Source organism: Lemur catta, chromosome 1 (assembly GCF_020740605.2).
Source record: "Lemur catta isolate mLemCat1 chromosome 1, mLemCat1.pri, whole genome shotgun sequence".
NCBI classification, from domain to species: domain Eukaryota; kingdom Metazoa; phylum Chordata; class Mammalia; order Primates; family Lemuridae; genus Lemur; species Lemur catta.
In genome coordinates, this window is record NC_059128.1 from 214,712,679 (window position 1) to 214,729,186 (window position 16,508).

General features: G+C 36.3%; 1 protein-coding gene across 1 annotated transcript; it reads right to left on the reverse strand.

The window, feature by feature from the left end:
- Window positions 1–1,448: 1,448 nt before the first annotated feature.
- Window positions 1,449–7,474, reverse strand: GMNC (geminin coiled-coil domain containing). The gene is made up of 5 exons (XM_045564547.1): window positions 7,439–7,474; window positions 6,754–6,928; window positions 4,994–5,082; window positions 3,964–4,080; window positions 1,449–2,246 (listed from the first exon to the last, which is right to left on the reverse strand). The coding sequence occupies exons 1-5, from the start codon at window positions 7,472–7,474 to the stop codon at window positions 1,626–1,628; spliced, it is 1,038 nt and encodes a 345-aa protein (XP_045420503.1). The 3' UTR covers window positions 1,449–1,625.
- Window positions 7,475–16,508: the final 9,034 nt, after the last annotated feature.

Below are 16,508 nucleotides of genomic sequence, written 5' to 3' on the forward strand. Positions count from 1 at the left end.
GCACAGGTACTAGAATGTAAAGGCACATTTATATTTATTTTAAAAAATGGAATGTGTTCTATCTCTTCCTAAGTCACGAAAATACTCCAGAGAATAATGTTAATTACTATCTTGTATTCCCCTTCATGAATTATTCAAAAATCCGGCTGGTAACAAAACTTTGTAAAGCAGATTATTTGCTCACATCATCAAAAGAAAGCAAAACTAAACAGTAACAATAACAAAAGGCATGTCTTTGTTACAAAGAATCCCAAACAGTACACTTGAGCTCTGAGACATTGATTGTGCAAGGTTACTTATTGAGAGGTGGAAAGGAAAAAATATGAATGATTTTCAACGTGGTGGATTTTATCATTAACTGAAGTTTGTCCAAAAAAACACAGGTGCACATCTTAGATCTGTATAGTATTCTGAGAATGATAGGGAGCTTGAGGGATAAGATAGAAGGAAGCTACCATGAGCATTAAAAATATATTTTTGAAATTTAGAAACAGTTAAATCCTTAATGTCATTATTTGCAATCTATGTATATTTTTTAAAAAATTAATATGCATCTATTTTTAAATCCAAGTTATTCTCACACTGTTGGACTGAATTAATCTCCAAAATGGGTGCTTAAATACTAGAAAAGGAATACTGTGATCAGAGCAATGATTTCTAATGTTAACTACAAATGACTCATATTTGTTTTTCTTTTTTCTTTTATTTATTATTATGGATAAGGTTCGCCTTATATAATCACTGTAGTGCCTATCAAAATGAAAGAGAATGATGGCCATTCTGACAGGGGTAAGGTGGTATCTCATTGTGGTTTTGGGTAGTTTCAGATGATGACTTGTTTTGTTAGCATAGTCCCTCAAAAGTGTTCTTGTTCGAGTCATGTTAATTAAAGAACAAATGTCAGTGGCTATAAAAGCTGATACACCATGGGGCATTTTGAAGTAACTTTAATTCTCTTTAATTTTTAAAATTTATCAGAGTTATTGTTTATCAGTAGAGTTACAGTTGTTTTAAGAGACTCTTCGCTATGCCACCATGGGACACTCAACTATTAATATTTGAACTGCCCTGAACATAACATTACTCCCATTATGTCTTCAGTAGTAACGGTGATGGGCAAAGATACTTGTTCCTACCTCACCCTTAGCTATTTGAACACTCAGTAATGAGTACTTGACGCGATAATAGGGCTCATTCTAAATGCAGTTTTCAGAGATGAAGAGCAGGAGAGAAAGAAAAGTGAAAGGGCTGTGAACATTTCAACTGTTTGATGAAAGAAGGAAAGCTTATAAAATTGTTATAATTAGGAAAGTATATCTAGGTCTGGAAGAAATATACAGGTGGATGGAAAATACCTTTTCAAGCACAGGGCAAAGGAAGGAAGTCAACAGCAGGTGTTGGTGTGTAAACAAGTCAAATTTAGGTGAAAGAAGGGCAGACATGTTTCATTATGGATTCTTGGAAGCCATTCCCTGCAGACTTAAGTGGGTAATTGGAGTGACATTTAAAGTGGCAGGAGACAGTCTAAGCAATAGCTTCTGTGTTCCACCTTAGTCAGGTTCAAGTGCAAGAGAGGTCTTTGTAAACAGAGTCCATGGCAGTGCTTTGTGCTGGAAGAGGGATCACTAAGACTGCTTGGGGACCCAGGTAAACTTCCAGCCTCCCTCCTCATCTCGACGCACAAAAGCTTGTCCCTGGTGGAAAGAATGAGTTTTCACATTACAGTGAGGGCTCAGGGATGTGGAAAAGGCCATCTCTGTCTTGTTGGGTGACACATTAGCAGTATAGTAAGGAAGATTTTGCAGCCCCACTGAGGGATTTGAAAGTTGTGAAAGGAAGGGAAAACCTTCCCCATGAGTGGCAGTGCTATGTAAGGGGGCTGTTCTGTCACCTCCATAGTCAATCGGCAGATCCTCGCTGGGGACATTTTCATAGTCAACTGCATCATCTGGATACTGAGAAAATGTGCTGGTGACTCTTCTGGGATGAGAGGAGAGGGCACTGTAGTTAGCTGACAAGCTGTCATCAATGGTGTTGAGGTCTTTTAACCCAAGTGTTTGAAGGACCCAGGGATCCACAGGGGGCCCAGGTTGTTCTTCACAGTTAGCAAATTCACTAGAGAGGTTTCTCTTGGCATTTTTGGGATGAGGAATTTCAGCAGGAGAGTATCTTTGCTCTTTGGGTTTCCTCTTCCCCTTTCTGAATTTTCCACATACTCTGGAGAACTCATCTGATGACAACAATTTCTGGGGAAGTGATATTTGAAAATTACACCTCCTTCAAATATTTACTAGTTACCTTAATTATTTAGGGAAAAAATGATTAAATTACTCTTTTTCCACACACAAGTAACACTGATAGGATTAGCTTTTTTGTAAAGTAAAATCTATAAGGTACTGTCTGGAAACTCTAATTCACATGTTTTACTCTATTTTTTAAAAGTTGGAAAAAGCAGATGATATCTTTAAGATTTCAGCTCAGAGAGGTAATTATTACTATTATTATTATTATGACAAAAATAGCAACTATCATTTATTGAGCTATCATTTATCAATAAACTTTCATATAATGTATGAATTATCAATTACATGCATTATCTCATTGGATATAGGTATCATCAAAATCTTCATAAATGAGGCAACTAAAGCAAAAACATATTTGTGACTTGCTGAGATCATGCAGCCTACCAGGGGTGGGGAATCTGTGGCTTTCTGATTTCAAGATTGTTCTTTTTTAAGTACTAAAGGAAGCAAGAAGAGCTTCATCTTTCTCTACTGCACTCCTTTTAATAAAGGGTTTGTTCTATAAAATTTGGATTCTGTCAAAAAGCTGCACTCAAGGATCCAGAAGGCCACATGTGGCCCCAAGGCTGCAGGTTCCTCTAAGCCATCTGAATCTAGACAGAACCTCTGATTTAAACACTATGCAACATCGCTTCCTCTTATTTTATTAATGTCAAAGCACTCCCATGAGATATGTTATTATATTACTCTAAATCTTGGAAAATTGAGAATGATTTTCCAACGGAGAGATAAAGCTGCTTAATTAATATCACAATAATTTAATAAATGTCCTCTTTATGTAATGGTGGCTGGAGTTAGGAGGCCAGGCTAATAAATGCAAGATGTTTTCCCTTTTTAACAAAGCTAACTGAATTACAAAGGAATAAAAGCTAGCATCTTTTCTTCTCTGAACTGTTATATTTGGTAAGAGTAGCAAGAAGCATCATCAATTTAGATTAAATAATATCAAATAATGTAGCTTGTCTAGAAGCAAGAAAAAGATTGATGATAGAAGCAATAATGATAATATAATAGCAAGTAGATAATAAAAAATTGAAAAACCAAAAAGAGGAATAACAAAAGTAGACTATAAGCAGGCTATTTATCCTTGAGTTAGAAATAGCTCATTTTAAAAGTGTAGAAAAAAATGTGAATTAAAAGATAATGTAATTGTGTATTCCTAATTGTCCGTCAAGAGACCTGGGCTCTAGCCATATTTATAGCATTTTAGATCTAGAAAGATTCTTGAAAGATATTTTAGCCCACCTATTTACAGATGAAGATAACTGAGGCCCTAAGTGAGAGTGATTTACCTAAAGTCAAATAGATAATTAAAAGAACTGTTTTTCAGATCTGATTCCCACTCCAGTATTCCATCCATCTAACTCTGCCTTTTGATTAACTTATGTTGTCTCAGCAATTCCCTTGACTACCTTTTGATTCTTAAATAATTCTTTTTGTAATGTATGGCTAATATCTATAATCTAGATACTTCAGAGAAATGATACATAAACATTGTTGTGAAAATGCTATATTTCCTTAAGAAAAATCCATCCATTCTGTAAATGTATATCAAGACACACTATTTAGCACACTTCTTGCATTTAATCAAGGAGTTTTATATAAACAGTCTCCTTTGTCAAATCACTGCTCCATTCTTATAAGGGCAATAGTTACATACCTTAGCTTTTTCTTCAAGACATTTAACCAAAGCAGAATTCAGGTATTGTCTGAGGTGATTGTTCTCTTCATGTAACCTAGCTAGTTCTTCTTCCTTTTGCACCAGAGTATCTTGGAGCTGCAAAAACCAGACAATGGTGAGGACTTCTCCACTATATTGACTTTGTAACCTTATAATAATGCCACTGCTCCTTAACCTGCTTAAACCTGATTATTCTTCTATTTGTTTTATGAACACCACAACCTCAGGGAGCCCTCGTCCTCAGAGACCTAAATGAAATCTACATCCCTCTAACACCTGATTGTTTGGCTATGTGTTCTGAATTTTCATTCACTGTGAAGTGTTTGAAGAGATTATATGACTTTTAAAATTGTAACCACAAGGGAATCAGGTAAGTATGAAGAAAAATGAGCTTCAGGCAACTGTTTAAATACAGAAAAAGGTGTTTAGAAAGGTTTTGCTGGACTCCTTCCTTGCACATTCAAAAAACTAAATAAATAAATCAAAAGAGGTGGACTGGCTTCTCTTGGCCTCAGATTGATCTATCTGTATGTTCACTAGATTAAATTACTCTTCAGAAGCTACAATAAACAAAACATGGAAAATGAAGCAATCCTTGAGAAAACTTATAGTTATCATCCTTTCTCCCAGTATTAGCTCTGCTTATGGTTTACAAATACTGCAACAGTCATTATATCATTTGATCTTTCCAACAGCACTTTGAGATAGGCAGCACAAATATTCTAAGTCCATAGATGAGGAAAAGGAGTATTCAAGAGGTTATACAATTAAAATATATGAAGTCAGAATTTGTAGGTCTTCTAAGAGTGCCTTCTAAGTGTTTTTCTTCTCTGTAACATTGATCACCTAACTTTGATCTCTCTGTGGATATATACCCACTTTAATTCTAAACTAAATCAACATGAATTTCAACAGGGAAAACAAGCAATGTGACCTTAAGGACAGACTCCGTGGAGAATGGACAGCATGGAACATGGCCAGTCTCAGTGTTCTGACTCTCTATACATACCTGCTTATTTCTGTACAGCTGAGAGGAAAGCTGAGCCTCTTCCCATGAAAATGAGTCCAGAACAGGAAAATTCGAGCCATGGGATGATTCTGTAAAAATACCAAATGTATAACTAAGAAAATACACTTCCAGCTTGTATCCAATAAAGAAACTCACCAATTGATTTCAGAAAGTTTAATAGGTTCAATTACCTTTCTGAAAAAACAGCTGATGCTTCTACACAGGAAAAAAAAATATTTTAAGTTTTTAGAAGACGCAAGCAAGCTGTGAGAGAAAAATATTTATGCACTATATGCCAAAGTGGTTAAGAGGTAAATTTTTTAGGAGATAAGGGGTCACATTCTTTCCTATTAATAATATGTGTATTATTGCTGGTTAAATTAATAAAGACTGCCCAGTCTGCATCATTAATTCATTCAAATAGTTATTGACTCCCCCCTCAAGCATAACATTGCAATTCCACTATGTTTTTCTGGTTTTTATCTTATTTCCTAAGTTTTTGCATTTGATAATATAGTGTTTGGCTCTATAATCAAATCCTATTTTGTGATACTACCTTTTCCCTGCTATTTTAAATCTGATGGAGAATATTCAGAATTTGATGTGGTAGCATGCCCTACTTTAATACATTTGGACCTTGTTTCTCTGAAGACCTTGATGAAAAGCTCAAAACTGTGCCTAAACCTTATCTGTTTCAACTGTTCTCACCTGTATATTTTTAAATGTTTTTTTCAAAGAAGTTTTTATATATATATATTTGACAGTAAGCTATACCTGTCAATAAAAAACTATGATTGGGCATGTTAAATTGGTTTACTTTTACTTTCTTTTTCATAGTACAGTTCTGACTCTTCCCCTCCTCTACCTGAACTGCTGTTACTGAGCTATTTTTGATTAAAATCAAATGATGAGTAAGGAGACAGGAATAAAAAATTTTATAAACTGTTTAGGTTCAAATTCTTGGACATTTTGTCATTGCTATTGCTTGTGGAAGAAAGCTAAAACAGAATGACTTCCTCCCTGACATTTAAGTGTGTTTTAATACTTTGGGGGGTTTTTTGTTTGTTTGTTTATAAATATCTTTTCTTAAACCAAAAATAATATTATGTGGCAAAACCAGCAGTACATATATTTAATTCTGAGGTGTCTGAGAGTTCTTCTAAAAACTTGAGTGTTATACAGAAATTCCTTTAATATTTATAAGCATTGTTTACTAAGCTACAGGTCAAAATTAATATGTAACTTTCTACTAATGTTACATTTTCCTCCGATTTTGAAGTCTTTTTTGTGTAGAAGGGAATCATTTTCCGCTTCTAAGACACTATGCATAGAATTTTCTCTATAAAATAAAAGATTAAGTTAATATTTCTTGCTTTCCTCTCAAACACAGGGAAACTTTCCTGAATTCTGAAAGAAATGTTCCAACTGGTATCTTGATTCCAAAAGCACTCCGATAGAGTTTTGTTTATTAAACTTTGATTCAGACCCAAACTCCCTCAGTGAGTTGGGGATCTCCAAGAACTACAATATGTAGGGAGAAATACATGTTGCCCAGTGGGCAAGGGGAAGAATTCCATTTACACTATTTGGCAAGTACAAATCAGGAGGCTTTATGGCTTTAAAATTCAGGAGTCTTTGGGTTTACTTAAATTTTCCATATCATCCCTTCTTCTATAGAGTCCCAGCCCCTGATGCTTTGCAGACATGAGTACTGGAAAGGGGCTCCAGATCTACCAGGAAAGCAGAAGAGCAGAACTTACCCTGTGCCTGTGGTGCTTGTTGGGGCTCTCTGTTGTCCAGGAGACCAGCAGCCCAGAAAGAGACCCAAGTATCCGTGGAAACATCAACACTAGATTCTGACGTTGTAGTGGAATACGGGCAATTATAACTCTGGCCTCCTACAAAGTACTGGTCTTGGCAAGGCAGAATGGTGTTCTGTGAAATTCAGTGGGGCGGGAAGGGGGGGTCCCAGGAGATAGGGTGATGGGGATTTGGAGGGAAGAAACGATGGGAGAAACATACAGAAATTGCATGTGGTGAATAATAAAAACCAGTAAAGGGGTTATGTATAGATCTAGATTAATTTTTGAGTGGTCAAATTGTGATTGCTAAAAGGAAATCAGCTCCTTGGTTTACACAGTATTTCCCTTAGACCTTCTGAGCAAAGAACAGACTAGTATTGGATGGGCCAAATTTGTAAATATCCAGGAATATTCTCTGTTGCAATGCCTAGTGCATCTCATAGGCTACCCAGGCTCTAAGTAAAAGGAATTCCACTTAGTGATTCAAGGACATAGAACCATTTGGTTCTCTCTAGCAAATATCTTAATTATATTTCTAATAACCTTGAAAGACAAAGAGCCCAGAATGCTAAAGCTGAAATGGACAGTATATGACATTATACAGACTAATCTCCTCATTTTAGTTTCTGAATCATATACTTGCCTGCTTCCTGCCTTCCTCCTCCCTTTTTCCTAACATGCTACTGGATCATGGTGATATCAACAGTTTGTTTTGTCTGTCTATCTATCTATCTATCCATTCATTTATATCTGTCTCAGAGCTATAAATAAATTTTGCTCCCGACACTAAGCACAGGAACATAAAGTCACTCTACAAAAACATAATCAGAGCTGACCGAAGCTCATCAGCAAAGACAGCAAGCTCTAGCTCTCTCCATCACTAGGGCTCAATGCCCTTCCAAGCTATCTTGCCACCACCAACTGGCACAAATTCTCCACTGTGTTCTGATCCAGTGAACACTCTCCGCACCCCCTACTCCTCAAACCTCAAACTCCAAAAACACACAGTCTTTCCAAATGTCCAAGCAGTGGTAGGTATGCAGCCTTCCTGGGTTAATTTGTACAACAGCCCATTCCTAATTATTTGTCAATGTTTAATCAGGTAAAAGCCATTACTTTTAGCAGAACCCAGCTTTGGAAAAACCCTTTCTGACCACTACAAGTCTTTTGTTGACTTGAGTACTTTCTTGGGCATAACATAAATAGAGAGAAAACAAATAAGAAGAAAAAGAAAAAAAAAGTCAATTAAAGCACACTTCGTTAATGTTCCCAGTAATTTAAATTTTGAAGAAGTCCAGTGCTTAAGCAAGTCCAGCTTGGGCAGTGCAGATCAAAAGAAATTCAACCAAAAGTTTATCAAATGCTATTTTCTTTTAAGAGCATGTTTGCAGACTTCTTCCCTGAGGTTATTATTGGAATCAAAGCTAAGCTATTATGCAATTGACACCTGAGAAGAAAACAAACCCCAAATACTCCTAGACTAGTTCAGGTCCAAGTGTTAGCAAATATGTGCATAATCTGGAGGAAGAGGTGGAATCAACAGTGAGTGCAGGTGGAGAGGAAAAGTTGGGGAGAAAGTAAGGAGAGTAGAAATAACAGGGTAAAAGAGAGAGACAGAATGAACGAGAGAACGAGATAGACAGCGAACATGGGAATGAATGAGAGGAAGAGAATGAATGAGAGAGAGAGAGCGGCGGAGTGCCCGCCAGGAGAAAATAGAAGATAATAAATGGAGACAGGGCAGCATAGACGGCCTGATTTAATTGGCAGGTAGGAGAGAACTGTTGCTCCCAAGGTGGACCGAATTCCAAATGCAAAGCTCATTAGGATTCAGAGACCCAGGTTTCGCCAGCGGATTAGCTAACGCCAGTTCCTCACTTACCATCTTGCAGGGGAAGAAAGCGCAGCGGAAACAGAGCCCCCTCTTAATTTTTCCGTAAAGCCAGTGGGAGCTTTAAATGGGACTGAGGGGAGGAGTTAGGAGAGGCGAGTTCTAATCTGCAGGAGCTCCCGGGAACGCTCAGGGCCCCGGGCGAGCGCCGCCCTCTGATTTGGTGAGAGGCTGTCAAACCGGTGACGTGGGCCAGGAGGCGCCCAGCCCGCGCCCAGTCACTTGTACTCTGAGCGACCACTGCGCCGGGACCGGGACCACCGGCCGCAGGCAAAGGCAGGGCCGCGGCGCTCCGCCCCTGGGTGCGCGCCCTGTTTCAAACACCGGCGCCTGTGACGGCCACAGCGTCAGAGGCGGGCGGCGACCGCGCAGCTGGCCCGACCGGACCGCCGGGCTCAGTCCCAGGGCCCTGCACGCAGCTGTCGGGCAGGGAGGGGCGGCAAGTTGGCCCTGGTGCCTGGGCGTGCGGTCAGGTGAGTTCAAAGCAGCGTCTCAAAAATCCGGGCAGCACTTAGGGAAGCCCATCCCACAGGCCCCAGAATTAGTATTGCTCTTGTGAATTTATTCTGGCCACATGATGAATTCAGATCAATTTGCTGTATGATGTAAATGGATTTGCCTTACTTTTCTATTTGCTATATTTTATTTCCTCCAATTCTGGAAGTGTGTCGGGTGTTAAATGTGGAGGTGACACATATCCATTCTAGAATGTAAGCATCAGTGGAATAGTGGTTTCTGTATATTTTGTTCACTTCTGTCTCCAAAATACTGAGAACAATTTCTGACATGTAATAAGTGTTCAGCAAAGATCTGTAAAAAGAATTAGGCTACAAATTTAGCAGTCTAAAATGTCTTTCTCTGTGTTGGGCCTATCTTCACATGATAATAAAATAAATTATTATAATTAAAAATTGATGTATGTTAATACCTCTCAATTAATTAATTATTTGATTTCCTCCATCTTTTCTCTTACATTTTATTCTCATAACAATTTGTATGATGTCGTGTCTACAGAAAAAAGAGGAGTAACATCATCTTTAGAACCACTCAGCTTCCATTAATAGCCAATTCTTATTTCAGCTTACTAGCTAAATAGACATAAAGCAATTGACATTAACCCTAAGAGGTAGGTACTTTTATTGTCCCTATTTTAAAGGTTAACAAATGAAACACTAGGGTTAAGAAACTTCACCAATATGCCTGACAAAGACAAGGTGATTAAACAAAACAAAACAAAACAAAACCCCTCCACCGATGGTTACACAAATAGGAAGTGGCAGATTTAGGATTTGAACCTCTGGTTGAAGCATTCATGTTGCTACTATATGCATCTGATTTTTTACTCACTTTGACTTCATTCCACTACACGTTATAGCCAGTTATGTAGTGGATATTGTTGTGGACTGGGTTGTGTTTCCCCAGATTCATATGTTGAACCCCTAGCCTCAATGTTACTGTATTTGGAGCTAGGGTCTTCAAAGACATAAATCAGGTTAAATGAAGTAAAAAAGGTGGGGCTCTAATCCAATAAGAATGGTGTCCTTATAAGAGACACTGGGGATGGCACACACAAAGAAAAGGCCATGCAAGGGCACAGCGAGAAGGCACCTATCTGCAAACCAAGAAGAGCAGCCTCAGGAAAAACCAACAACCCTGCCAACACTTTCATCTTGGACTTTGAGCCTCCAGAACTGTGAAAAAATAAATTTCTGTTGTTTAAGTCATCCAATCTGTGGTGTTTTGTTGTGGTAGCCCTAGCAAACTTAATAATACAGGCATGGGGTAGGAACTGAGAAAACTACTGGTTCTGGCTTGTATAGCCCTTTCTCTAAACCAGTTGTGACCTTTATTCTTCCTTGTACTATACTTACTACCCATAGCACATAGCAAAATGACCAGCACACAGCAGATGCTCATCAAGTGCTCTGTGTCCAAAATTAAGACAAGAATGGAAGAGGAAGTGGAGGAACCTGCCAGACTTATTGGGGTCTTTTTGTCATGTTCCAATGCTGTTTATTTGCAAACATTTTTAAGTGAACAGTACCAGGTTTGAGGATCACTTCCTGAAAGGTAGGTGAACTGGATTATTTTACATTGACTCATGTCAGAGAATTACAGGAGAGACTGTTCCCCTCTCTGTTCTCACTGCATAAGGCGCAAGGATGCACTGGCAATATGATACCGAGCTGATTGGGGAAAACAGACCAAAACCCATTTAGGTTGTAAGACTCAGTTATCTTGTTCAGGGCAAAGAACTCATGCTTTTATCCCTCCCAGCACACAATCTGTTTGGGAAAATCCTGATGAATTTTATGGCAAGTACAGAAAATGGAGGATCAAGTTTGGGAAACTGTCAAAATTGAGCCATGTCAGTCTCTGGGATACAACTTCTTGGCTCCAGAAATGATATAAAAGGGGCAATTGAGCAAACATGGTATGAGAAAAAAGCGACCATAGGCTTTGGATCTAAACATACTTGGGTTTCAGTTTATGTTCTACTCTCTAAGATTGAATCACCTGTGGTTTTATTATCAAAGTCTCTATATCCTCAGTTAACGAATCTGGGAAATTGGGAAAGCAATGTCTACCTGAGAGGTTTATTAAAAAGTTAACCATTAATGTTTGTAAAACTACTAATTCACAGCGTAAGTCATGAGTAGTAGCTGTTATTACTATTAAGTGGAGGGGACTCTGCCTTTGAATATATATGTGATATGCCTTTTTTGTTAAAAGTAACTGAAAATAAAAGCTACATTTATAAAACAGGGATTTTTAAGGGTTAGACATAATTTTAAAAGTCTTTGATGGATTTTAAGCACACAAATGTTTTACCAATCATTAACTACGTTAGCTTAGTAGGAGTGGGAGTATACATGGTAGTAGAGAAACCCTAAACAGTGAAAAGCTATTGACAATTGAACATAAATCAGAAGATAAAGCTCTCCTGAAATCATAAACTGCTGGAAAAAATGTCAAATTCTTAAGGTCTGATTTATGCACTTTTTAAAACTTAAACTCTATTGTTTAAATATATACTTTCATGTTATTATTATTGGTTTGACCATTTTTTTGGAAAAATACATCACATAAGCAATGATGTGAAATCCTTTGACAGCTTCATTTCATACATATGAATGAGGTATACCTTTCTTGGTGATGTAGATGCAATCCACATAGATGTTTTTTCTTCTAGGAACAATAAGATCAGTTAAAACTGCCTTTTGTACTGATTGTGTCTACAGGGTTGGTGTTAAAGAGTAGGTGGCTAATAACAGCCCAGTTGTTGAATCACAGTACTGCCTCCTGCCAGGGCAAAAATATAACCAAATGGTAGGTAATTTGACCTGCACACAAACTAAGTCGCAGATAGGAAAAGGCAGAGTGTGATCAGAGGTAGGCTGAGGAGATAAATAGATTGGCATATGGAATGTTCTTTCATTTCACCCCTGGAGGACACTTTATTCAATTACCCCATTAGTGGATTCAGTGGCATATATAATAAAGAACAATTTTTAATTTCTCTTTACAAACATAGCTTTTTCCCATAGCTTCAGCAGCTGAATCTCCAGGCAATAAAATAGATAGTCTTTCTGCTTTCACTTGTAGGCACAGAAAAATATACATACCCTTTGAGAAAATTCAGTGCAGTAGATGTTTTACATTAGAAGATACAACATTTGTATTTTTAGCATATCTGGAGAGCCACAACTCATTCACTTTGTTGAGGCATAGTTTTTCATTTTACTCTACCAAAATGATGTGTAGAAATTAATTATGTTGATATGGACAGAGACTTGCCCGCTACCCACCACCTGGATGTCAGTGTAGCTTTCTGCTAGCCGTGATATATGGAATAAGTTATGCAGTGATAGAAACTTCTATTTCTACATACACAGAAATTGTGAAAAAGAAAGGCAACTGTTAATTCTGGGAATAAAAATTTTAAAAATCAAGAAAATTAAATGAGTTTATTAGCTAGAAAACAGAAAGGCCCTGGGTAACTTAAAAAGTGAAATGTTCCATTTGGGCATGAGATAGATTAGCTCTACATAGAAATTTATAATATTATTTTATTGGATGTTTCAGCCAGAATTTATTTTAATAGCTTTAAAACTATTTCTAATCCTTTATTTACTGACTCATTAAGTGATTGCTTAATTTTTCAGTTATACTTGATAGCATTTAATTGAGGGTAATCATATAATATAGTGATTCTTTATTCACTTGAAGATGCTCAGTCTAACAGTGTATCTTTCAATTATCAACTATTTGAAAAATAACTAGCAAATGGATAAAGATCTGTATACATTGTGCAAAGTGAGGTAAACCTTTTCTGTACTTGGCAGCATTGTTTTCTGGCTTTTCTCATAATATAATAAGATAATACTTGTGGGCAAACTGGAATAAGTAGTTGAGGCTTTTCCTGGCGGTTGACAGGCACGGGAGTTCCCATTTCTCCCAGGCGCTACTGGGCCACCCTAAAGACAGAGGGAATCAGTATCTCACTGGCCTGTAACCTATTGTGCTTTGCTGCATTGGTTGGGAAGGTCCCCCTCTACGGTAACCTATCTGGCCAAATTGAAATAAAATAATTCCACTAAGAAAATACATGCAAAACAGTGAAATTTAATTTGCTTTGCCTTGCCATATAGGTTAGAGATGTGGAAACCCAAACAAAGCAAAAACAAAACAAATAGAACTCTATTTCTTTCCGTTTACTTTAATTGCATTAGAAAACAACTAAAATACTTGTTATGATTGATAAACATCAGAGATAGGCTAGTCTAACTCTAACTTGAAATAAAATGAACTTCTACTTCAGGAGCACCAATATCTCCCCAAAGTAGACGATAGTGCCTTCACTGCTCATAAAATCCCTCATAGGGATTTTTGACGGAAAGGTTACTAGATAGGACCTAATTTCTTCTAGCCCTGGAATTATCAGAGAAAAACTGAAATATAATATGACTTATTTCATGAAAAGAAGAAAAAGAAAGGTATTTAAATAAAAAATGTTAACCTACAGTGAAGCTATAAGTCAATATTTTTGTAATCTATAAAATCTACAAAGTATTAACTGAATTCTTATTAACTCAATAATTTGTGGTAAAAATCACCTAATTTACAAAACAAAACAAATTGAAGAAACTTATTTGAAATTTGCATTAGTGAAATGTGGGTGTTTCTAGTCAACTCTGTTTTTCACTTTTCTTTTCCACAAAATGAAAGAATAATGCCAACCTATAGCCAGTGGAAGCATTTATATATTTTAAAACAATCTGAGAAAAATATAGATAATTATAATGGCTATGAGATTAATAAGGCTAAATGTCATTAGAATGAACAAAAGCATCATAATATGAATAATTTACCCTGCCAAGAATTAAGTAAAACGCCAGAATCCTCTATGACTTTAGATGAAGAGGGCCATGATGAAGACAGTGCAGATAATCTTCTCTTTTTTTCTTTATCCAACCAGAAGGATGGATACTACCTCCGGATGCTGCTACCTCTGGAACAGCAGTATTAGCACTGCATAATCAAATCATAGCCAATAATTTTAAACAAACAGATCCATTTCAGTAGCTTCGTGTACAGGCAAGAGGACACCAAAAGACAAGCAAACAAATTGACGAAGCTCTTTAAAAAATGGTTTGTTGTCCTAGACCACATTGCATATGGCAGAATTATGTCTTTTAAAACTTTTATGAGCAGTTATTTTTTATGTATTCTTTAGTGTCTATTTATACATACCTAAATATATGTAAATGCATGTGCTTATATATTTGCATATCTACATATGCACGTATTTGGAGCAATAAGGAAGCCCACTGCCTTGAAATACTTACAGATAGAAATGTACAGATATTGGGAAGCAAAGTGATTCTCCACTTCTAATTTTTGTATAAAAGGGCAGCAATTCCCATGAGAATAGATTTATTTGATTGGTGAGATTGGAAAAATGAAAGGAACATTTTTTTCCCCACTTTAATGTCAGTATCTGTATAACACAGGCTTTCTCTGCTTCTTCTGAAGAAAGCTTACAGAGCAGTTGGAGTTGGGTGTGGCCACCCCATGCCACCTGTAATAAGGTGAGTAAGTCTATGCTATTCAGAAAGGCATAATAGGAAGCCTATTAAAGCTATACATATAAGTTATGTTTTATGATCAAGCATTTTCTTAATGATAAAAGTAACTTTTATTGCCATGTGTATGTCTTTTGTGTCTATTGCTTATTTGTGTCTTAGTTCAGAATATAAAGAAATGAGTGTCCTGACTGTCATATATATGAAGGAAGAAACATATGCTTTGTCATAAAACAAAAGTAATCAAGGTAAAAAATATATGAAATTCAGTCATATACAAATATATTTCAAGAACTTTAAAATCAATGTTTTATAAGCTAGCAATCACAAATTAAATCAATTTTTGAAAATAATAAACCCGAACAAATATGATGTGCAACTTTGTTTCTCAATATTTATAATGAACACTTGTAAACATGTTTAAAAGTCCAATAACAGGACATTATTTTAATAAATTATAATATGTCCATAATATAGATTTGTATTCACAGCAAAATCTTTTTGAAAAAAATTAAAGACATGGAAAAACAACATTTTGTTACCTGTATTAAAATGCAGGCAAGTATATTCATACTAAAAAAAAAGGGAAAATATACCTCCATGCTAATGGTCATTGTTTTGTATGAGAAGTTTTGTGATTATGATTCTATTTTTCACATTCCTATATATTCCTGAAATTTTACAAGGAGCATGTTTTGCTTTTATAATCATAAAAAGGTTATCAAAGTATGTATGAAAGCATAGAGATGATCAAAAATGATATATTTTGTGGAATAATAATGTAGTTAAAATTAAAGCAACTTGAAACATAGTAACATATCTCTGTTTATATTAACTAAAACAAGTATTCTGTATGTTTCTACTTTTATCTGAATTTTCCAGGTAAGTGGTCAAGGTGGGAGGAGAACAAATGCTTTATTTCTTTCTTCCCCACAAACTCTAACTGTATTTAGAATTGTATAAGTCTACAGAAAAAAGAAAAATACTTTATAACAAAATAGCCACTATATTTAATACTACATTGCTCCAAAATGCCAATAACTACGAAGACTTAGTGGGGCTTTGACACCAAGATGAAAAGATGATAAAATGCAAGAAGGTTTGACTCTTTCTTTTTTGATGTAGAAGAAAATTAAATAGGGTGTAACTATATTATTTACATTAAAACAAAAGTATTGAAGAGATTAAATAAAACTAGCCCTAATAGTGAGAATTAACAAGTTATCAGATTTCATTTTAAAAAATAAAGACATTTGTAACATTCGGTGCTATATAAAGATAGAACTTGATACTCTATAAATAGTGAGCTCCTGGTCAGTAGGGGAATTCATAGAGTGGACCACTGGTAACTTCACATGTTTTATGTTTCATTCATAAACTGATAATACCAAGAAGATACGCTCCTTAAAATTAATTCCAATACTAATAACTCACAATTCAAGATGATTCTGAGATTAGAAGTCTGTCTTTGTAATTAATTTCTATACACATCTTTAAAGGGACAGGGAAACTCTTTGTTCTTTTTTGTATGGGGCTAGCTTTGCTGATATTTAGTAGAACTTCCACAGGGATGAACGGTGATCAGGAAGACAGGAAGAGGCAGCTGTGGGTGAGAAGGTTGGTGGTAGAGAAGAATCACTGCTAAGCTCCACTCCTAGAGCATCTTCTCCCCCATTCTCAGAGCCACTAGGTCCTCAGAGCTAGTCATGAAAGACAGGAGGAGTGCATTTAGGGAG

What these genes read in the sequence shown, in the direction of transcription:
- GMNC (XM_045564547.1), bottom strand. Translation starts at nt 7,474, where the DNA reads ATGTTAGGAAAAAGGGAGGAGGAAGGCAGGAAGCAG. An exon ending in ACAAGCACCACAGGCACAGG is followed by an intron (nt 5,083 to 6,753) that starts GTAAGTTCTGCT and finishes GTATTTTTACAG; the next exon opens with AATCATCCCATGGCTCGAAT. An exon ending in AGCTGTACAGAAATAAGCAG is followed by an intron (nt 4,081 to 4,993) that starts GTATGTATAGAG and finishes TGGTTTTTGCAG; the next exon opens with CTCCAAGATACTCTGGTGCA.